We start from the raw sequence: 23,293 nt of genomic DNA, 5'->3' as shown, positions 1-23,293 counted from the left end.
GCATGGCCAGCCAGGTTTTGAGCTAAACCAAAACTCTGTTCCTACCATGAAGGCCCTCTGCACTCACTCTTCCTGCAGACCCGCTCCTCCTGTCGGGCACAGCCCCGCACAGGCGCCCGGGGCCCTGCATCGCCCCACTCTGCTCATGCTGCTGCAGCCAAGGGCACTGCTGGCTCTCGATCAAAGGCAAAACTCACCTTCTCTGCTCAGAGCCCTTCTGCTGCCTCCCACAAAATGGCAGGGCTGCCCCAAAGGGCAGAGGACCTGCGTCCTGCTGTGGTACAGACCTGGTGTTTGCAAACGGCACTGTCATTCCTCAGACTGAAAGGCACCATCTTCTTATTGTTGTTAAATGTACTACAATTAAAACACTAACTTTATAACTACATCTAAAAATATCCCTTTTCTTCATTTTCCTTTACATGGATTGCACACCTACAGAAAGCCCAACGCTGTTGGATCCAATGGCTCTTTTCTTTCAGACACTTTCAATACTAGTGGGACACAGTGAATGGGATCCCCTTCTTCTGGGGAGTGCTGAAACCCTTCTTGCCACGCTCTTGCAAAATAGACTGAATTTGTACAAAAGTCTCTTCAAATAAATGGCCCTTCCTTTGGGGATTTAAAATTAGGACACCCGTGTGCAGCTCACACATCTGATATTTTATTTTCTTTGGTGAACAGAATATATAATTAGGGAAATTTAGCTGCACAGAGTTGAGGATGCTTTAGTTAAAGTCCCCTGAAGGGATTCCTGGAGTGCGGAAGAAAAGCCATCTGCTGACTCCAGTGGAAGTGTCAGCAAGGAAATAAAGTTGGGAGGAATAATATAAACAGCCAGAACTAAAATGGAACTCGGCAACTCTCCAGGAAATCAAAGTCTCCAAAACTCCATGAAAATAAGTCATTCGGGGGGGGGGGGGAAGGGGGAAGACAATATACACAACAAAAGGCAGAAACCCCACAGATAAATCAAGGTATTGTCACACCTTGCTGTTCAAATGTCTCCATGATCAAGTTATTAGTTTTTTTAATATGGCTTAATATATCTTAAATAGTAAAGAGAACAAAAAGGACACACTAAGACTATTTTATCGTATCAAAACCTTGAAATCATCAGGGGTTTTGCATCAAGACTTACCTTAATTAATGCTTAGAAGAATAAATATATGTTAGTGGGTTAGTAAAGGAGATAAACACTCTGGCACATTTTTAAATTATACATTTCGGTAATGATGAAGCCAGAAGACTAACTCGGTACTTGTAGATCAGTTACTGAAGTGCTCACTGAAGCAACTCTAGCAGAAAGAAACTCTGCATAGTGCAATCTCTACCACTGTGAAGATGTCTATTAAAGGAAGAAATGGAAATCCCTTCTCTTGAATCATTTAAAAGCAGTTCGTAGGAGTCGCTGATACACACACATGTTCAATTCCTACCATCACTACAAAACCTGCTTCCAGCAGTTCCTGCCCTGAGGCTATTTTGTGCAATGAGCACTTCAGATACAACTCAGCAAGCACCTTCCCCAGCTAGGAAAGCACTTACACATGTGCTTAACTGCCTGCATGTGCTTAACTGCCACCAAAGTTGAGGAGAGCTAAGTGCCTGCTCATACTGATAGAAACTGCAGATGCATGTAGTAGAAAGAAAAATCTTCTGTTTCAACAACAAAAAATGAGGATGTATCTGATCTTCATAAGAGTTTATCTGTTTCAAATGCAGACTAATCGATGGGCCAGGAAGAAACCTAAGGCTCACCTGGCTTGCCCCAAGGCAAATTCTCCTCCAAAGGCTCTGGACTTTGAGATGCTCCAGCTGGAGGACATCCTGCTGTGTAGAAGCCACAGCAGATGAAGCCGTCACTTTAATGTGAAGGAAAGCACCACACCTGCGCAGTTCTGAAGGCAGAGCCAACATACACCAACCACCAGGCCTTAGCATGCTTGTGATACAGTAGGAAAGGTGCAGAAAACTTTCGAGCAATTTCTAGTTTGTAACTGTATATTAGACGTGCCTGAACCATGCAGTTCAATCCGGACTCCCCTGCTTATGCACTCAGGAAAGTGTTTGGTTCAGGCTGGTTCATACCCTGCAGTTATAATGAAAAACTCCATCTTTTTTTCCAGACGTTGATGCAAGAAGTTTATATGTAGCATAAATATGAATCAATTACTTTGTTGTGTGATCATGTGGCCACCATAAACTTCAGAGGAGGCTGGTTCTGGGTGTTCTAGGTGCCCAGAGAAGTTGTGGATGCCCCATTATTGGAAGTGTTCAAGGTCAGGTCAGATGGGGCTTTGAGCAACCTGATCCGGTGAAAGATGCCCCTGCCCATGGCAGTGGGTTGGACTACATGATCTTTAAAGGTCCCTTCCAACCCAAAGCATTCTATGATTCTGTGACTCCCATATAATGGCAGCTCTAGCTCTGCTCAACTGGGAGGACGTAAAATGCATGTGTGCAGCTGGGAGCAAAACAACCACCATGGGGCGGGGGGGGGAATCCAAATTTACAGCACATTTTCAGGCCCCAGTTAAGCATATTTTAAAGCCCCAACAAATACCCCTTCACTACCACCACATGAGAGTGCGTTTACGGACAAAACCATGCTTAAGATTTAGCTGTCTGCTTATCAGTAGAAAATGGGCAGGATGCATGCAGAGGGAGGAAGCACTTACATCAATGAGGTCAGAGACATCGTGGATGTAGTATTTACTGACAGCTGCATTGGTGGCTGCCAGGTTCAGCAGGTAGTCATTCCTGGCTTTAGTACACTTCAGCTTGTTTTCAGAATATTTGGCTTGTCTCTGAAAAAGCAAAATGGAGCGTCAGAGCACAAATAGGATGCTACTTTCACAGCTCTTGCTGCAGGGCCCCACAGCACCCTGCAGCCTGGGTGTGACATGTTAATTAATAAAATTTGGTATCAGGTATGAAAACAGGCACCCTTGCCAGGATGGAGGAGATCACATCTGAAGATCCCTGGTACCGTCAGCCAACACACAATGAGCGCATTCTGCTCAGATGTACCTAGTGCATCCCGAGCACAGCTGTTCTTCCTTTATCTGTGCATTCATGGAGGTTTTGGCATCAATCAAAATTAAGAGGGCCAAATTTTCCTCCCAGATACACTGACATACATTTGGACTTGCTCCAGATTTATGCAGCTGTATCAAAGTGGAATCTGGCCCGTAGAGGCCCAAGCTACGAAATTTAGAACAGGACCCAGAATTCAAAACTCTGTAGGAAAGCAGATGTGCTCAGATCTGGGGCATTTGCTCAGGCAGATCACTAGTCTAAAGGTTTAGCACAAAAGATTAACCCTTCAAAGAAGCTTGCCACTAGACAGTGTCCCGGTGCTGGGTCAACATGCATGCAAAAGCTTCCTGGCTACGGAAGCTATTGCTTATTCTCAGAAATTAACAGAAAATTTAAACAGTTTTTGAGATCCTGAGATCTAGGGGGATTTGCTGAAGCTGCAACGGAGTTAAGTGTTTTGACTAGCAAAGCCAACTGAATGCTGTGCTTTAACTCCCAGAGTAACACACAGTCTGTGGAGGAAGAAACACGGTTATTTTATATACCCAACCCTTTTTTTGCTCCCCCAAGGCTCTGACTGAAGGAACCCAAGCTATTGTTTGTTGTTAAAAGCACTGTTTTTAAAAATAAGACATGAACAAATGGCAGCCCCCCGCAGCAGCATCCCATGTCTGGATCAGAAAGCCCCGTGCCAAGCCAGGCACACCGGTGCACTGCTCCCCTCGGTGTCAGCGCAGCCACTCGGGTCCCTGCCGGGGCACAGGCAAGCCCCCAGCCAGACCCACGGGCCCCAGCCCCAGCAGCTGGTGTACGAGCACCTCCCACAGCCCATCTCTGCCGTGTGCTCTCGGAGCCGTCAGCCTCTGAGGCCCCTCCAGCCGCCCTTCTCAGCCCTCCCTCCAGAGAGCCAGCCTGGAAGATGTCACGGGTGGCCACGTGGCTCCCATGTGGGTCCACCACCTCCTCCAAGGCTGCACTGCCCAACGTCCCCTCTCCCCATTTCTTGCTGAGCAGTGCCAGCCCGACTTCGGGTCAAATCCTTGCTGCCGGCTGGTTTTGGCACTTCTCCACAGCCAGGCAGCAGTAAAGAGACTTGTTATGGCCTCCTCAGACTGCCCTTCAGCAAAACACGAGTAGACAGCCTCCCTAACCCCTTCCCAGGGATACAGGAACGGCTGCGCAGAAACAGAAAGGGCCGGACCAAAACCCTCCTGCCCACAGGGAGCCCTGACTCCAGCCTGGCTCCCTTGTCCTTCCCTCTCACCCACCTTCTCCTTCATCTTCTCAATCTTCTTGACAGAGCTCCGCCGCTGAGGCCTGTCCTCGTGCCGCAGCAGGTTCACACTGATGTCCCCTGACTTGTTGAACTGCTTCTCCTCCTGCTTCTCCGCCTCCTTCAGCTTGCTCTCAGCGCTGATGCTTTCTGCATGGTACATGTGGTACGTCTTCATCACCTGAGGAAACAGAAGTGTGTGAGTCGCCTGCCCCAAGACCACAAGAAGCATGAGTGGATGAGAAGATGACAGCCGTGGGCAGCGTGGAGCAGTCTCAGCTGTGCCAGGGCTGTTTGAGGCCACTATGGCATCAAGGAACAAGGTGGGAAGGAAAAGCCCCTAAAATTAACCCCATCACTGGCCCTATTTCAAAATGGCACAGAGCTAGTGTAAGAACCGTTATCCCCGCTTGGTCCCTGCTGCAGGGACAGGCTGAGATGCACCTCCAGCACACACCTGAGTTCGAAGAGCACTGTGTATCTTCCTACAGGGAAACGAGAAATAACTTCCAGTGCATTGCAGCTGTGATAAGGGTCTCCATGACAAGAGACTATGAGGAGGCCAAAATCAACCTGCAGTCACTTTTGACCCAACACCTCTGTTCCTACACTTGAACTTGCTAAGCCAACCCATCAACGTAACCCCTGTTCTACCATCCTGACAGTAGATCCCATCTTGAAGGTGGAAGAGCTGTAATTTCCAAGCAGAAATGGAGTTTGTCTCCTATCACCACTTAATTGTCCTCTTGCTGCCACCAGTAAGCACAGTCAGTGCCAGGGTGGACTGCAGCAACACCTAGTCCTTTAAATTCAAGATCGCCATCAGTGACTCTGGATAGACGATGCCGATCTACTGCCAGGAAAACTCCTGCAGACAAAACTTCTACCACAGCCTTTCCTTTCAGATACAAAAGCCCAAAGGGCACATTGTGATCATTTTAATGGAGCTGGCAAGAGGAACACATCTGCTCTTCTCTCTTTATGCCTTTAGTCACGTTGTCCCCTTTTATCATCTCCCTTCAGGATTTGGATGTTTTATTTCACATTGCCTTGACAAGGCTCAAGATGCCTGACTTCTCACTGAAGATCAGTCTCACGCGAAGTGCCTGGGCACTGCCGGCAATGGCACTGGGACAGGCTCGCCTCAAGGCCCAAAAGCAGAGCAACTTTGCATAAGCCTTAATGAAGAAAATACAGAGTTTTCCTCAGCTGCGGTTGTCAGCAAGAACCGAGGAGTGCTTAACTTGGACAAGGTTAGGCTGAAACATATGATCTCTCCTCTTGCCAAGCACAAACGTCAGCTGCAACGAGCTCCAAATGCCGCATCGAAGCCTGCACAAATGTGCCATCGCTGGGAGTTACAAGTTTAGGCAACTGCAAGGAATAGTAACCAAAGGCTTGTGCCTTGTTTCTGAGCTGCTTTATTTCAAAATCCTGCAAATTCTAACACAGATTCGAGCCACGTATTTCAAATTGCAGTTTCTGCAGTGAACGTCAGAGGACACACACAAAACAGAAAATTTCTGGGGTTTTCCTAAGGAGAAAGACTAGAGGGCTGTGCTGAGCCCTCCACATCTTCACTGTCTCCCTGTTTTGGGGAAAAACTCAGAGGAAAGTGAAAAAGAAAAGTCCTGCAGTTCAGCACAGTCGAGCAGTAATGAAAGAGGTTTCCCCAGCACCCAGAGAGGCCATAACGCAATGCAACAGAAAAGCCCAACAATTGAACAGTGGTCCAAATTCCATGATCTTTGTGAAATCTAAAGGTTATGAGAAGGTTACCTAACCAGAAAAACTTCAGCACAATTCATCAGTTGTCTCCGTTCACCCACGGCTATGCGGCTCTGCTGCAGGCCTGGGGACACGCTGCCAAAGCCCCTTGGCTCCAATGGCTCCCTCGGCCGCAGGGGAACGTCAGTGGCCAGAGGGAAAGGCAGGACTCCACAGCAGAGTGCTACAAGGGGGTCTGAGCCCCACTGCGGTCCAGTACCTTTGCACAGGCTCTGACTTATTTGCTAACTTTCCCTAACAAAGGCCCTTTTTCCTCCTCCATAATTTATCCCTGCTTGAACCTTAAAAGGGTTCTGGGAACTGGGTTTAAAACTCCTCTAAAAGTCTCTTTAACAAAGTGCAAAGGACCTAACATGATCATGTCAAAATATTTTCCCCAGACTTCAGCATCCGTGTTGCTGAAACAGATGCCTTAGCTTGCTGTGTTGACCGTGTTTCTCATCAGCTGCCATGCAGCACAGCTCACGCTTGGAAATCTGGGGGATATTTCTGTTTGTTTTAATATCTGCCTTAATTTTGAATGGGGACTGCCTGCACTGCAGCAATCCACCCTTTGATCCGCAATTCCCTGGTGCCTTCTCAGCACTTGCAACCAAGTCACACTGTCCCTGTCTTACACTATTGTGTCATAAAGAAAAACTGCCACAGCTGCGTCCCTGGGATCTTTTCTGCAAATATGTTAATTAACTGCAGCGGAGGGAGAAAAATACCTTCCAATGTTCATTAGTTATTTAACATCACAAGTTGTGTTTTCCAATATTAATAACACATTCTGGATAAAGGCCATTGCCAAAATACTGGCCATAAATTGCACTGTTTGCTGTCTTCAGCTAGAAGTGCTTTATATTGTAAACAGCTCATCATTAAGGTTCTGACCCAGCAGAGGAACGTGATTAGAAACTGGGTGACCAGTGTTAAGCATGGGCTCAGGCCCTCCTGAAATCGAGGAGGCCAAAACACAAGCCCAGTGCACATGGAGAAGCAGAGATGCGCATGGCCATAGGTGAAAGCCTGCCGAAGGTGCCAGCCCCCTCCTCTTTGGATGACGCCTATGGCACAACTTAAGGGACACCCATGGCATAAGGTCTGAGAAAAGGACAAATCCATCAGACCAACGCATGCTGACCTCCATCTCCCTGGTCTTTTAAGGGAGCATGAAGGCAAACATGTCCTTTTCAGAGGATTTCCACGGTGTGATACAGAGCAACGTATCAATGCGCTTCTACCATGTGATAGAGTCAATGATTTCTACAGCATGACACTCGCAGAAAACACCCACTAACCACGGAGGTATGGCCTCCCCCATCACAGTACTCCAGATGAAAAGAGAAAACTTCCTCCAGCCAATTCACGTTCTGCTACACAGGGAATGATGACTATTATTATTAATTTTAACCTGGGTAATGTATCTGTAGATGCTATTCTAATTAATACAATTCATTTCACAGTTATTCATTCTCTTCCATAATACCTTGTGACAAAGAATCCTCCTGGTTCACATCACAGTAATTCTATGGACTTCAGCGTGCTGCCTTCAGCTATAGCCGTGTCCCTGCATTATGGCAAACAAAGCCCATACATCAAATAGCCCATTGTTAGGGCCATACACCAAATCACACATCGTTGCCAGAGCTTACAGAAAGCACTACCAGAACGGTGCTCTGGGGTTACTGTTTTTCTTACCCTAATATTTTTGCCTGACTTCTTCAGATAGGAGTGCATACAATACAGAAAGGGGCCTGTGAGCAGAGAAGCAAAGAACCTCCAACCTTTATGGACTCCAACATGATATCTGTCTGCTGGAGTCTGGAAGCAGGAATCAAAAGAATGAAGCTGGCTTTAATTCACAGCTAAATTATTTCTGTGCAAAACTGTTCACAAGCAACTCCTACTTCACAACAAAAGTAATCTACTTCCTTTTTAATTAAAATCAGCATGGGTTTTGCATTTAGTTCTTTCCACACAGAGAGTCCACTGGGTGACTTGCATCAGAACAGCAACAAGGATGAATTAAAGTAAATGTAATTATTTTGGCTTAAGTTTAAGACAGTGAATGCCTGAGAAGCCTGTAAAAAATGATATAGTTTCCACATAGTGCACAGAACTCCCCTCTGAAAGGCTTAAAAAGCAGCCTAGCCAGGGCACAGATGTACTATGGCTACAAGGCTTGGCCATAGGCAAGATAAACGACTTCCTTGTGTTGACAGCAGACAAATGACATTTTACAAGCAGCAGCTTGGCTTCCTTTGAGCCAGGGGTCCTTATTCTGTATCTGATTCTGTCAGCAGCCACGGTTACTGAATGTGCTGCTCTTGGGTACCCAACATGTTGCAATGAATACGCCAACTCCAGGTCAGTCCTGAAGATGTCCCAAAACAACACCAGCACGCTGGATCAACCTGCAAGCCAAGTATGCAATTAAGCCTGTTTTACCTGATGTCTCAAGGACAGAAAACTGGAGGAGAGCTGCTTTGCACTGAACAGATTTAAGACGATCTTGTTTGCCCAACAGGGCCTGCTTTTTCTTCATGTTTCATCATCGTTTCTGAAATAAGTGTCTCTTCCCTGCTCCCTCCCAGCCAGATGACACAGTCAGTTTGTTATCTTAGCAGCAAGGTCAGTTCAAAGAAAACACAAAGCTCTTCCAGCCGTTCCAGTCTGTTTCACCATTCAAACGCATTCTGCTCAGCATGTGGAAGCAAAGCAGCGAATGGGGGGAAATCTCATCTCCAGTGAAGACAAGCTTTGCCACAGACTCGGCTGGATCAAAATTACTCTCTATGCTCTTCCTTGGCCAACTGCATGCACTTCAGACCTCAGCACACTTCTGATCCTCAGACTGACCTAACCATGTCCCTCAGGTGATGCTCCTGTCCTGTGTTTGGGTTCTGAGTACACTGGTCCACGGGTATTAAGGTCAGCCCAGCCCTTGTTAGTCTTTCCTTGTTTTGCATCTGTCATGCTGCTATTGTAATTAATCTTAATTAGTCACCACCACTAATACAGCTTGTGACATTCAACCATCAACAACGCACTCCCAAATCTCACGCAGGCTTTTTAATCCAACCTGGCTGTCCACCCACACTGCAGGTCTCAAAAACTGAGTCCTTCAACAGCCAATGCAGAAACAAACCTGTTAAGAGAAGATTTATGGCAGAAATTTCAAATAATATCATTCATGCTCTGTTGTTTAGGCCTATTTTTCAAAAAGATGGAATAAAATGATTGTTTAGGAATAAGCCTACTGCAGTGTTATTTATGTACCAGTAACAGATACAACCAAAGAAAGCAAATATATCGTCTCAATTTTCCAACACAAGACAGATTTGATATTGTTTTGTTGATCCTAAACCACAAATAAAATAAAAAAACAATTGCTACAGGGCAAGAGACAGAAGCAACACAGAGACTTTTACTGCCCTACTATGAAAACCTGCTTGCAGAGTGATGTCCTGAATAACAGCGTATGATTTCACCCGGATGCACAGAGACAGGTCTGAAGCCAAAGTGCTCCTTGGAGCAGGGAGATGAAGCTGAGCACACATGAGCTAAAAGTTTTATGCATTCCTCAGCAGAAGGTCGCATTCAGCCATCATCCACAGGCCACCAGACTTACATGAGCAGGTCAGGTTTCAGCCACAAATTGGCACTGCCAACTCAGAGCACGACTTCTGAGCCATTAGCGCCTGGTAGAAATCTCCAACTGAGTGAAAATTGAAAGGGGCCTAAAGGCAACACGGTGTAGAAGGCCCGGCAGGTGAGAGCATTACGGACACCAGAGATCGCACTGGATCATGCCCAAAACATCTCCATTTATGCTTAAGTGAAACAGTTAGACAGCACGATCCGCTGCCTGATGCGGCCGCAGAAGCCCTTCACGGTAGGACCACTGGGAAATCCTCCTCTGCTGCCGTCAAAACCAGTGAAGAGTGAAACGTTTCTCACAAACGCAAGAGGAATGAACGGGCTGTACTGCAGGATGGCAGGAGGGAGAGTGAGCCTCCCCAAGTCACTGCAACGTTGAACAGACATTTTGTTCTAACAAATGACATTGCCTACGTTCCCCTTGCTGCACAGGCTAGACATGGGTAGGATCAGCTCATTACTCACCGTGTAAAGCTCGTTGGTGACTTTCAGGAGTTCTTCATGCATCTGTAAGCCAATCTCCTTACTCTGGAAGACAAAAAGGAGAGGAGCTGAGACTGTTATGCTCATAACATGCATTTCTGAAAGGAAAATACATTTTGGAGGGAAGAGTAAAACTGTATGACTTCCAAATACTCCACGCATATACATCTTAATCCTTTCTCCAAGCCACATTCACAAGAGCAGTCTGCACACACTGAACAGTACTGTGATAGCACTACCCTACCAGAAGCACGTCCTCAGCTGTGGTCAGCAGGCAGAAGCACATTGCCTTCAAGGCCCTGCACAGGTCAAGCACTGGCAGCAGCACACAGATGCTCAGCCCTTGCTCCAAACACTCCCAGCACGCCATGGCTCCAGACCATCTCACGCCACTCAAAGGGCATCAAACTCCAGAGACAGACAGGAGGTGTGGAAAGAGGGAATGGGACCCCTATGAATACCCAGTTCAAACTCAGGAAGAAGAAATGAGGTGATGGGTTTTGTCCCCAACTAGCTGATCAAAGGTATGCAGAAGGTGTCCAATGCTGCCAGAGTACTGCTACAGGAGACTGTGGCACCAGCAGAAGAAACAGAGTCTGGGGACGCTGGCAAGCTGGTAGGACAGGGAAGCAGTGAGGAGTTGTTCTCCTCTGTGACCAACCCGACGAGGCCAGAAGTACTTGTTCCAAGCCCTTCCACCCCTGTGCCTAAGCAGATCGTGATAATCCCCAGCAAAGGCTTTCACATCCATACCACAGAGAACAAAACCACAGCACCCTATTTATGCTGCCGCTATCTAGCTGCATTTTTCACATTGCTCACGCCTGTAGGGTTTTTCTTTCCTCCTCTCAGCTGACAATGGAGCGGGTGGACCTTGGCAGCACAACTGGCTTCAGGCAATGCCCATCTTAAACACCTTCTGCCTGCCCCGGGGATCTGCCCTCTCCTGGCTCCCCTGCCAAACACGAGGCTTGCTGTTCTTTGCTCTGCAGTGGAGTTAACAAAACCATGTACGTTTTAATTTTGCATAATATTTAAAAAAAATGAAACAGCCCTGCAGCATGAGAAATGCCCCAGGGCCCTTATTTACACCACTTCAGAAATCCTGTCTAATACCCTTCCTGCTCCGGGAGCTGAAAAGACATTATCAACAGGGCTGCAAATCCACATCTGGGCTCCGTTTTTTCCATTTCTAAACATTAAAACCAAAATACAGATGGCCTCCTCTTCCAATCTGCCTGTGACAGTGAAGTTTAAAAGTAAACTAGCATTTTTATTTCCTTTAATTTTCTGCAAATCCTTAACAAAATAAAATGCATGATTATAAACATGAGCACATACAGTACAGCAAATCCTCACGCTATTTCAGAATCACTGCATTTTCATTTAAGGTCGATGTTTGTCCATGGATCACCCAGCCTGGGTTTCAGAGACCATGATGAGGAGCATCACACAATTTATTTATCCTGCAAACACACAGGGATGAATCTAGAATTATAGACAGTATCGCTTTGCCCTTCCACTGGCAGTATTTATCTCCAGCCCACAATCAACTCACAGTGCGGATCTAACACATAATGCCTTCCCCCATTTTGGGGACTTGCTTCACATTAAGACTGGCAGAGTGCACAAAAGCTGGGCCTGCTCCATAGCCAGAAGTATTTTATAATAGCTTGACTTCACCTATTTTTTAACAAAACCTGCAACACTGGATGTGGGTAAGTGGCTGTTGCATTCTCCGCACTGAGCTGGCTGTGTGTTAGTGCTAAACTAACTCCCCTGTAAAATTATACAATAAACATTTGTGGGTACACAAATTTCTTAGCTTTGCATTCTCCAGTCATACAGTATCAGCTGTCAATCTATCTTGACTTGATAGATTTAATAAAGACACCTGCCTCTAGACTTGCAATTTCCAATCAACTTTGATATTTCAAAATGCAGACGGGCTTCCTAGCGCAAGTATTTCAGTTTTTAGGTTCACTTTGACCACCGGCCCACCCTCCCCGTTTCTTCTTCAGTAGCTCATTTTCACTATTCTGACCTGAGTGAACCAAAGTCTCTCTCAAAAAGGACATTTTATTACGAAATAGCTACACCACAGTTATATAATAAAGTTTCCAATTTCACAGCTGCAACAGCCAAAGTTCAGCAAGCTTAGGAGAAAGCTCACTGCGAGTGTAAAATCTCATGGCATCTTCCGCCCTCCACCCCCCGTCTGCTGAAATCCTATTATCAGTTTGTATTTTCACTTTTCTTGCCAAGCAGGATGAAGCAGATCCAGTCGCCTACCTCCTACAGCATGAACATAGCATTTCATGGGAGAGGCCACAACTTGGGGAGCTGCTGAACATTTAAGCTTGGCTGCAGATCAGGTCAACTCCTACTCAGAAATCCAGCGGTTGGATGCTACTGCAGATGTGCACGCACTGCTTTCCTGCCTCCCTTGTAATTACACCCCACGTCTCTCTGTAGAATCTTCTTGGCTAGGAAACATTTATTATAGCTTGAAGATGTGTTTAAACTAGACATGCTCCTCTCCCCCCAAAAAACAACCCAAACCAAAAAAACGAGCAGTTTCTTTCAGATTTCCTCAAATAACTCCATGCATTTTTGTGCACACAGTCAGGGAAAACAAAATCCCATCAGCTTCTTGGCTGGGTGGCTAAAGAAGCCCACAACACAGAGAGGTCTTCTAATTAAAGTTAAGTGGACAACCTACATACTTCAAAAGTTTAACCTTAGATTATTAAAAGTTAGAATTGAATGCCAAGAGTGAAACAAGGAATCTAAAGAGTAAAAGCACTCTGCATTCAGTGACTATCCAGTAATTATAGTTTATCTGTGAATTAGTGTCAGGGTATTCGGAAGAGTCCCATCTTCAGAAGCACAACTGATGCACCCTGCTCCCAGTCTTACATGCGCAGAGGTGCCAAGAAGATGCCAATTACCAGAATTACCGGAAGGTGCCAATTACCAGAAGGTAGGTGCTAAGTACCCCCAGCCATCTGGAAACCTCATCTGCTGGAAACACCAGTCCCTCCCCTCCCCACCGACACCAGCAGTCACTAGCTGGTCTCAAAAATCTCACTGCGGCTTGCTAATAAATGCGTGCATCCCTCCCAGATAAAAGGGAACATCCAGAATATGAGTTATTTAAATTGGGGTCTATAAATGGGGGTCTTGGACCCAGAGGCCCCAAGCCTGCAGGAGTTGAGTCGCACATAACCCCTCCAGCTGACCCTGCTGTCCTGAGTCAAAGCCCGGGCCCTGAACCGAGCCTTTCCCAAAGCAAACAGAGGAGGACAGCCTTGTGGTAGGAGCAAAGGCCCAAAGTCAGCGGCAGCTCTTGCCTCTGCCCCAGATTTCCTGTGCAACGGAGGGGAAGTCCACAAAGCTGTAATTTTCAAACCTAATTTTAGACTCCTAAGTAGAGCAACAAAAACTGGCTCAGTTGTCAGCAGTGTGTCATTCCCATGAGTCCCACTGACACGGGGGGACCACAGGTGGGTACTACGTTTAAAGACCCATTTGCTTATAGATGCTGTACACCAAACACCCTGCATCCTGTTGCTGGAGGCCAAAGTGGTGTCTGGCACCGTCAAAAGTCTCCCAGCATCCAAGAGGGTAGCGTCCAACCTCGTGATGCTGGAGCCTCTTCCAACCGCAGGCAGGCAAAGAAGCTGAAGGACTCGCCTCTCCTCCGAGTTTGCTGCCTCCCCCTTTTATAACAGAGAAATTACATTTGTGCGTTTATGGGAGAGAGCGCCAAAACGTCATTCCAATTCCCTGGCACCATCCGCAAAACCCAAACTCCAATTTAGCCACTTGCTTTATGCCTTCCATTCCTGCTAAAAAACCATAGTTACTTGCTGGGATAGCAATGGCTTCAGTTTAGCAGGTTTATTAAAATTCCTGCCACTGCAGACAAAGCAAGGGGAAGAAGCAACACAGACTACTGGCAACTGCTTATTTTAAAGACAAAGAAAAGAACTCCCTTCCAGACAGACACCACTTCTTCATTAAATCTCCATCCAGGGCACTGCAGGATGGGGTATAATTAAATTCACTGTCACCGAACATAATTAAATCTCACACTGGGGAATAACGCAGCACAGTTATTTCGGACATAGCAATGCTCTCAAACGTATAATTTCCTGTATTCCATACTTGGAAGAAGTAGCAAACTTCTTTCCCTCTGCCACAGCAGGAGGTAAAAGGGGAGACAACACCTGCCTGGCCAAGGGGGCCAGTGGTGCATCCCTTGCCCAGGGTTTGCCTCTGCCAGGAGGACATGCTGTGAGATTTCATGGTGACAGAGACTCACTCCGACAAGAGATCAAGTCAGATCTCTGCAGTGATGTATCTTAGCATCTCTGTTTATTGCCTATTAGCAACATTAACACACTTGCCTTGATAATCTCCTCCTGCGCCAGGAACATGACTCACACTGGAAGCTCCAGGGAAATTTGCCCAATTGAGTTTTCTTCCTCTACTTTCCTCATTAGCAGGGCTGGTCTGTCTGCTGGAGCAGGCAGAGAGGGTGGCTGTTCCTTTCAATTGCACAGGCTAAGCTGCAGGCTGGGGATGCTCAGACAGAGGACGCTGGTCCCCCGTGCTGCCTGCGGAGCTCCCCGACCTATCTGCAGGTCCCCGCCGCAGCACCCCTTTGCAGGAGCTCCGTGATACCCTGCCATGATACCTTAAATATCTGCGCAGCTCCGCAGTACTCACTGACAGGACACTGTTCCTCAATGCAAGCGATCAGCACTCCGTCTCCAGGTCCTACATTTCCCTGGAAAGCTTCTGCTGCCAGAAGGCCAGCCTCTGCTAGCACAGAGGCCCCATACTCCCGGCATTTCGCATTTGCAAGCTCACCTTACCACATCTACCTCAATGTCAGTGTCTAGGTCTGCAGGGGAAATCCCTCGAACCCCAGCCCACCTCCAGAGCAATCCTGGTGGAAGCTGTGCTGAAGAACCAGGAAGAGCTGGAGAGTCAAACCCAATATCAGCTCTTGAGTTCCTGCAGCTCTGTACCCCCCACCCAAACCACCCACCTTTCAAGCCATGTGCGACACCAGTGGAAACTGCAAGGAGGAGCTGCAGGCCGAGCCACCACCCAAACAAAGCCACCCAGAGCTGCTCTGAACCATGTTCTGCCCCTGGGCTCTTCAAAGCAGTCTCAGCTCAGAAAGCCTCCTCTGGCTTGGCCTGCCATTCTCAGCGCTTGTGAATGCTTTTCTGATGGAAAACATCTTGGGCATCAACTGAGACACCCAGAATGCCAAGGTAAACAAAATGAGAGAAACAGCAAAGGTCTTCATGGCCTTCACTGGCCCCAGTCTGGCATCTGCAATGTCATGCCTGCATCTGAGCTACCCATGTGCGCTGCAAAGAACCAGGACAGCCGAAACTCACCCGATCCCAGGGCAGACATTAACACAGACCAGGGGGCATTTCAGACATGCCCATCTCTCCACATGAGTCCAGAGAACCAACTCAAACACAGGGCAGAATTCTGAAGGTGAAGAAGATGCAGCCCATCTTTCATGTCTTATACTGAGAGATTCAAAGTAGGAGACACGAGGATTTCTTGGCCCATTTTTAACCATGTTGACCACGCACCACAACAGCACCTGCAACTATCTAACCAGCAACACCATGGCACTTCTGTGGCAAACATCTGTGGTTTTCTTTCAGCCTGGATACACAGCTCCTCGTCTCCAGATTACATTGTGCCCAACTCAAAAAAATCTCTGCAGAAATTTATTACCCTACTTTAGAGAACAGTAGTTTCTGTGCAGCAAGAAGCCATACCCACTAGAGGACAATTGCCCTTTGTCACCGCAACTGTAACCAGCCAGTGCAACAAGTAAATGATATCATTACTGGGTCTTTTTATAAAGATGCTGAGACACATTTAATATCCCTGTGGGCTCCTCCTTCACTGTAACAGCCACAGCAGTACAGCCCCCAGCCTCGGTATCACTAATGAAAGACGCTGGTCTTGGGTCTCTAGGCTCCAGCAAACTCCCGCTATGAAAACTGCCATATATATAGTGGCTTCAGATTAAAGGGTCACAGAAGCAGGGCCAGGTGTCAGGAAAACACCTAATCTACACTGCTGTTCCTGCCCTCATCATCCACACCAATGGGATGCAGTTGGAGCTCTCAATTGTAGCAATATGTTAAATTCTGAATTCTGAAGCATTGCCAGGAGAAGATAGATGCACAGTTCGTTTAACTGCTGGGATAAAATACAAGTGGGGGGGTTGGATTATAGCTGTGTAAAAGTACATAGCTTCAGCGCGCAGGGGTTCAGCTGAACAACATGAGTTCAGAAGGCAAGCCAAATCATACCCTCGCATATTCAGATCACCAAAGCCAGGAATTCCTATATTCCACATCTGGGAAGGGCAGAAAAGGAAGGGGAAGAAAGAAAACAAAATCACTGAATGGGAATAACTGCCATTTTGTTACACTTTGTAACAAAAGAACTATCAAAGTTCTGATGTGTCACAACAGAGACGCTCTGTCACTTGATGCCACCAAGCACAGTGGCAGTGTTGGAGGGAAGGAGCGGTAAGAAAAACAACAGCATTCGAGAAGCAGACATGCCATGGGTCCGTGGATTTGCAGGGAGTTAATGTTTTCTGCTCTGTTCCCAGCAATTCCTAACTTTTGATTTCTTTTTTGACTGCTAGCGAGCACTGAACTGGCATGCTCAGAGCCTGACGCTTTAACTCCACGTCTCGTCCCAAATTCAGTGCAGAGCCCAGCCTTATGCATCCAAGTTGGAAAGTTGCTTTTCCTTATGTGCATCACTTAACACTTGTCTACGTATGATTTTATGTACCACTTTATTACCGAGTTACTCAGTAGCACACTTGGGTACATAAATACACTCAATATGCGCATACATATATGTATATGTGCGTTAAGGGCACTGTTGCATATATTTTATACAAACACACACTTATTTAAAAGTTGTTCCTTCTGTATTTAATTCCTCTATCTGCCAATTTCAGGAATTCAATCCCCATGTCTTTTTTGTATTTTCATTATAAGCTTTACCCATTTCCTTTCTCAGCTTTGCAGGTTTTTTTCCTAACTGTGACTTAGGGCCTACAGTTTCATTTTTTATTTTCAATAGTGCTTTTTTCCAACTTATTCTAGTTTTCTGTTCTCTTGGGATTCCAAACTATTTCTGCGTATCAGGACCACCTTCCTAACAATTTTCCCCTCCCCCCTAAAACCATACATACTGTGGGGAAATACTGTTTCATAAGTAATTTATGGTATTTCCCTAAAAACAGAGTTTCTCGTTTTTGGGTACGCTGAGCCAAACAATCAGCTCAGACACTGGATATATATTGCCTGCAGTGCCTGTGGACAACCAAAGCGGATCCACTGATTTCAGTGATGCACATTTATCAACAGCTGGCTTTATAAATTCTCTTTGATCTGTATTCAAATTCTCAAGGAGGAGTTTAAAATCCTGGCTGCAGAAAATCTCTCATTTTCCACCCCACCAAACCTCATCAAAACCCCAAACGCTATCGTCACCGTCCCAAGAAGCTAGCCCTTGCTGAGATCCCTGCAGACTTCTGCACCTTGCCATTCAACTCGACTCCCCGAGGGCCACAGTCTGCTTTTCCCCATTTCACAGCGCTCGGTGATATTAAAAAGAAACGGACATTGAGAGGAGGGCTTGCATCTCTTCCAACAGGGCCTCCTTCTCACTTTCAAAGCTAACAAAGTTGCCACTAATTAAGCCAAAAAGGAAGCGATCCACAAGCAGAAGATGGCAAACTCCCTGACCCAAGCACCACCAGCCTTAGCTGAGCCACCAGCCCTCGGCTCAGCCCACAGCCGTGAGCCACGAGCAGCTCGGCTCTGGGGAGAGCACAGCTTCCCCTGCGAGCAGAACCACCGCCTCGAGGTACTGCTACAATCAGAGGAGCAACTGCGGCTCACAAACACCCGGCAAAGCTGTCCTGTCACCAAATGCAGCCACAGCAGGGACCCCAGCTTAGCCCACAGCCTGCAAAAACAGGTTTGCCAATGATTCAAAAAACACAATCTAGTTTCTCCTCTATCTTTGATAATCAACTTATACCTCCCATAAGCCCTGCTGCTGAGGCCAGTGCAAGCCGTCACTGACCTCAGCTGAGGCAAGGTCAGACCTGGAGCTGGCTCAGTTAAATGTCTCCAACTCAAACACTAAAAACTCAATCCCCGCTAGCTCCTGCTTTGCCTCTCTCTTGGATTTGGGTAAGCCAAAAGGCTCTCCGGCCGGCCACAGCGAGAGGCGTGTCTGAGCGATGCACGGCCGAACGCCAAGGACTGTACACGGCCGGTCAGCGGGAGGGCAAAACACTTCGGTGGAGATGAACAAAACGCAACGCCCCAATTTACTGATGAACGACCCCCACTGCTGCCAAGCGTACCCAGGGAAGCCGAGGGCAGAAGCAGCTCGGCACCTGGCATCTTCCTTGGCAGATTACCACCACACTGATCAATTGCTTCTCAATTATGTGCATCCTCGTACTCCAGATAGTAGGTCCCTGCTTCTTTGCAGAGATTGTTTACATTTACATAATGAAAGCACAACACACAAAACCTTCCAGTTCCTCCGTGTACCCGCAGCATGTCACAACCGATTAATAAATTCTAGATGGGAGGAATTAAAAGTGACATCTCTGGAGAAAAATGTTACCCTAATTTACCATCAAAGAGCAATCTACAACAAAACCGAACAGCTGAACCACAACTGCGGGTGCCTTTAACCCTTCTGGAGCCGGTTTATTTGCCCAACGGTCCTGTATGGTACAGTCTCCCCAGGAGGAGTGCTTCAGGCACTTCACTCATCATACTCAAAACCAGAACGGATAAAATAGTGAAAGATACCTCCTCTGAGCAATCTCATACCAGCTGCAAGGCTGGACCAGATGTCTTAAAAAGCCTTTTACCAGGATGCTCATATTCCCACACATGTGCCTAAGGCTTCTCACCAAACACTGCTGCAAAGTGGGAAGCGCAGCCCCAGATCCCCTTCTGGGCACAGCGTGCAATAGGTTAAGAAAAATAACCTGAATATCCCCAAAAGTGTCAGCCCCCCATCCACATTAAGGGCAAATGGTGATACAAAATAAGCCTTTTCCATGATTTAGCTGAGCATTATTTCCAGGGACACGTGAGTCCTGCTACAATTTAAACCTCAAGGGACAAATGTGAGTGAAATCACAGATCCTCACAACTCTATTGTAAAGCCTCCTTTTGATTAAAAGCAGGTGCTGGCTTTGGCAGGCTGCAGATGGAGTCCGTGCTACTTCACCTCTCCTGGCAGAAGACAGGGGAGGGAGAAACAAGGAGCACTAATTTCTATAGAATATAAGCGTTGTGTAAGTTAAAATTTAAATTAAGAAAAGAGGAGGGAGGGATAGACAGAGGAAAAAGCAAGCACAAAGAAATAATTCTGCTGAATGGATGAAATACTTTATCATCTTGTCCTGGCTGAGGATTGACTTACTACAAGAAGAACAGTTCAAACACTATTTATGCCCTTGTTTGAATGTTGACTGGATTTGTCCTATGGTTCAAAATGAGATATACCATTCACAGACCTAGAAGAGTCTTAATATACATCTCAAAACTGGGTTCAGAGTAAAATGCAAATGGGAGGGAGATTTTGAGACTGACTTAGAACTGAACTAACTGAAATATCCCAAATCTGTCCAATTTCTGGAGGCCAGAAGGACAGGAAAAGGGATGATGTCCTGTATTAGATCAGCAAATCCAAACCCGACCTTGCAGTTTAATTTCTAGGTCAGATCTATAAACTAGAGGAAACTGGCCATAAAAATATCACATTAAATTTACTCTCCAGCTGGGCTAAGATAACCACTGATTCAAGAGCCTTTCTCCCATTTGGAAAGGCAAGCATCCCAACAGGCTCACGCTGCTCACTAACTGCAGTTCTCCAGCTACCCATGTTGAAAACAAGTGATAAAAATTAAGAAAAACATAAGAGCCATAAAAGCAGGCAAAACATCCACCTAGCCCGGCACGGTATCCCTGAGGGCGGCCATTAGCAAATGCCCAGAAGAGAAGTGGGAGAAGAGGGCCAGTGATGCCACCGACCACGTTCATGATGCGATGAGCTGCAGGGCTGCAATTCCCCAGCCCAAAGTTGCGCCGGCAGCAGGGCCGGGCAGCTGGCGACAGGGAACACGCCTTCACATCTGTCCGACTGCCCGAGGACTCAGGTTACATGTCCCACTTTCAAAAACATGGTATGAGGCAACACACATGTAGCATTACCCATAATATTGCAAATGTAATATAATCTGTATAGTATTAATGATGTTTACAAGTCTTTCCTTTTTACCTTCTCTTCTGCCCGGTGCCTGCTGACCGCCCATGGTTTACATTAGCAGGCACGATGAGGTCCTCATTCCTACTCACTGCCTACAAACTGGCTGTGACTTGTCATGCTCTTCCCACATTATGCACTCCCCCCTCATTTTCAACTGAAGAGTCCTGGTCCACCTGACTGCAAGATTCCTGCAAGTCTTTGATGCTCATTTTTAATTTGGTTATCATTAATAATTCTGTATAATCAGCAGACTTTGTCATCTTACTATTCATTCTTTTCTCCAAATGATTTATTAAGAACTCCACTGAAATTCTTCTTCCCTTTGTTCTCTGTCTTTCAACCAGCCATTAATCCAGAAAATAACCACTCCTTACTCTTCAGCAGCTTCTTTTCTTTGGAAAAGGTCTCTCGCTGAAGTTCTTAAAGCCTGTAAGATACTGAAGGTACTGTGCCAACTTATTCACATAATGACCGGCTCCTGGAAATACCTCCACTAGATCTGAGGCATGACTTTTCTCTTAAGAAAGCCACACTGACTCCTCTCTTGAATCTGCCTACATGCCTGTCATTCTGCTCTCTAGTAAAGTTTCACCCAACAAGTCTGTTTTTAAAGTCAGATTGCTGATCTGTTTTCTCAAGCCCTCCAGGAGTCTTTAAAAAACTCATCATGTTTTCCACCTCTCATTTCTCTGGCACTGACACCAGTTTAAGCATCACGTCACACCTCACTGCAAGTCACTTGACACTTTTATATCTCAGTTTCTTTAAAATTCTTGGATAAATATTGTCTGGAAAGACTTGTAACTGATAGTCCCTTGTACAGATTTCCTCTGCAACATCTAATGACAATTTAGTTGGATAAGGTTCCTCAGGTTGGTAACACCACCAGCCCACCAAGAAAATCTCTAGTCTAAGCTTTTCCATAACGAGTACCAAGCTAGAGAAGCCAGCTGGCCTTTGGCTGTTACCTCGTAGCCTTTTTGCACCTCACTCATCTATCCCCCTCCACACCCTGCAGCAGGTTTCTTCCTTCTGATTTTGGGGAAGTTTTTGTTAGCTTTGTGTCTTTAGCAAGTTGTCTCTGAGAATTTTATTTGGCCTGCCTTACTATGGTTTTACATTTTCACTGTCCAGAGTTCAAACTCCTCTCTAGTTTTCTCATTAAGATGTGACGTGTGCTTCTTAGAAAGTCTTGTTACCCTTCTCCGCTTTTTAACAACGTTGGCTTTTTTGTACCTCTTTAGACTTTGGGGGGGGACACAGTTGTGTGAAAGTCCACAATAAGTTTCTTTTTCAGACTAAAATGCAAAGATGGATCCTCATTGAGCAGAGCTCTCCATCGCTGCTTTGGTTACCTTTTTAAAGAGCCTGATGACATCCTCACTGATCTGTGACAGCCGGACAATGACATTGTTCATGAAGATGTCATTCAGGGTGGCATGATCTCTGCTCTCTCGCCGGGTCTGTGTCAGAACCAGGTACCAGCAGTTCACAGGGGAAAGTAGGTGCTGATCTTTCCTAGGGAATTGTAAAAACAAAAATCGAAAAGGTCAAGTGAACAAGTCAAAAAGGCATGTAATTTTCAAATGAATGCTGTCAGCATATTAACATTGCCTTCCTCCACTGCAGACATCTGCTAGAATCCGTTGCGCCCCCACAGAAAAGTGTGTGAGCTCCTCTTGGCTGCCTGCCCTCCCCAAAAACCGCTGCAGCATCCGGCCACACACCTGACGGCCCCCCAGTGCAGCTGTCGAGAGCCAGCCCGCCTGCCCAGCGCATGGCTGCGAGCACGACGGCCTCCTCCAGCCGGACTGCTCCCGACAGCGCCGTCCCCACCGACCCGCGGGGAGGACACCCGGCCACAGCATCTCCTGCCACTGCCACCCCTCGCCTCCCCCTCCCCAGGGCCACAGTTGCCTGGGGCAGCGGAGCAGCTCTGCGATGGAGGCACCGGCGCACCACGGACTCTCCACCAGCTCAGAGCCACGTCCTTCTGGCGGACACCACAGGGTCACCGGTGCAGGTCTAGGTGCTGGCCCAGCCCCAGCCGGGATGGCGGTACGACCCGGCAGACACCCCATGCTTAGACACACGGCTGCCTGCCTGCCAGCTGACCGCAGCGGCACCTCCTCTTTGGTGCAGGAAAGGTGCTTAAATACCTCTGCCAACACAGAAGCTCCCAGTCTAAAGATTATACACAAGGGTTTCAATCAAGCCAAGGAATTCCCATTCTTTGCCCCAAGCTGTTCTCTCCTGCAGCTTCGTCCTTATTTACCAGCCTCCCACAGCTGCCGGTGGCAGGACAGAGGCTTTCTGTGCAGGGGAGATGGATGCTCTGATGCTGACCCTGGGCACAGCCCTGTGCTTCACTCAACACAAATATATATATACAGATCTTTGTATACAATCTGCACTACACACCTTGGTTTCTCTGCCCTACCTTGACTTCTTAGGGCACCCAGTGTGCTTTCTGGTCCACTGCTCCATACCTATGCTTTAAAAAGGTGTGGTCTGCAAAAGGGCAGTTAGCAATATTACAGTAACACAGTGCAGATACTCCAGGCAACAGCTCTGAAGGACCTGAAAACATGCGAGACAGCCGGAGACAACACGAGAGCTGGTCCCCTGCCCCAGCCGGGCTGGGCACCCATCTGTGGCCCTGCTCTGGTTTCCAGAGTTTCT

The 23,293-nt window shown here is 46.9% G+C and overlaps 1 protein-coding gene across 5 annotated transcripts in view; it reads right to left on the bottom strand.

The window, feature by feature from the left end:
* The window catches only part of SRGAP3 (SLIT-ROBO Rho GTPase activating protein 3), a 132,010-nt gene that overhangs the window by 40,558 nt on the left and 68,159 nt on the right, over positions 1–23,293 (bottom strand). For all 5 annotated transcript variants that reach the window (XM_072875674.1, XM_072875670.1, XM_072875673.1 and 2 more), the window contains exons 3-6: positions 21,967–22,129; positions 10,214–10,276; positions 4,311–4,496; positions 2,682–2,810 (exon numbers count right to left, since the gene is read on the bottom strand). In XM_072875674.1, the coding sequence (XP_072731775.1) occupies positions 2,682–2,810; positions 4,311–4,496; positions 10,214–10,276; positions 21,967–22,129 (541 nt within the window). The remainder of the gene's footprint in view (positions 1–2,681; positions 2,811–4,310; positions 4,497–10,213; positions 10,277–21,966; positions 22,130–23,293) is intronic.

This window comes from Ciconia boyciana, chromosome 11 (genome assembly GCF_034638445.1).
Source record: "Ciconia boyciana chromosome 11, ASM3463844v1, whole genome shotgun sequence".
Lineage (NCBI taxonomy): Eukaryota > Metazoa > Chordata > Aves > Ciconiiformes > Ciconiidae > Ciconia > Ciconia boyciana.
The sequence above is the reverse complement of the archived record's forward strand: the minus strand, read 5'-3'. Positions and strand labels throughout refer to the sequence as shown.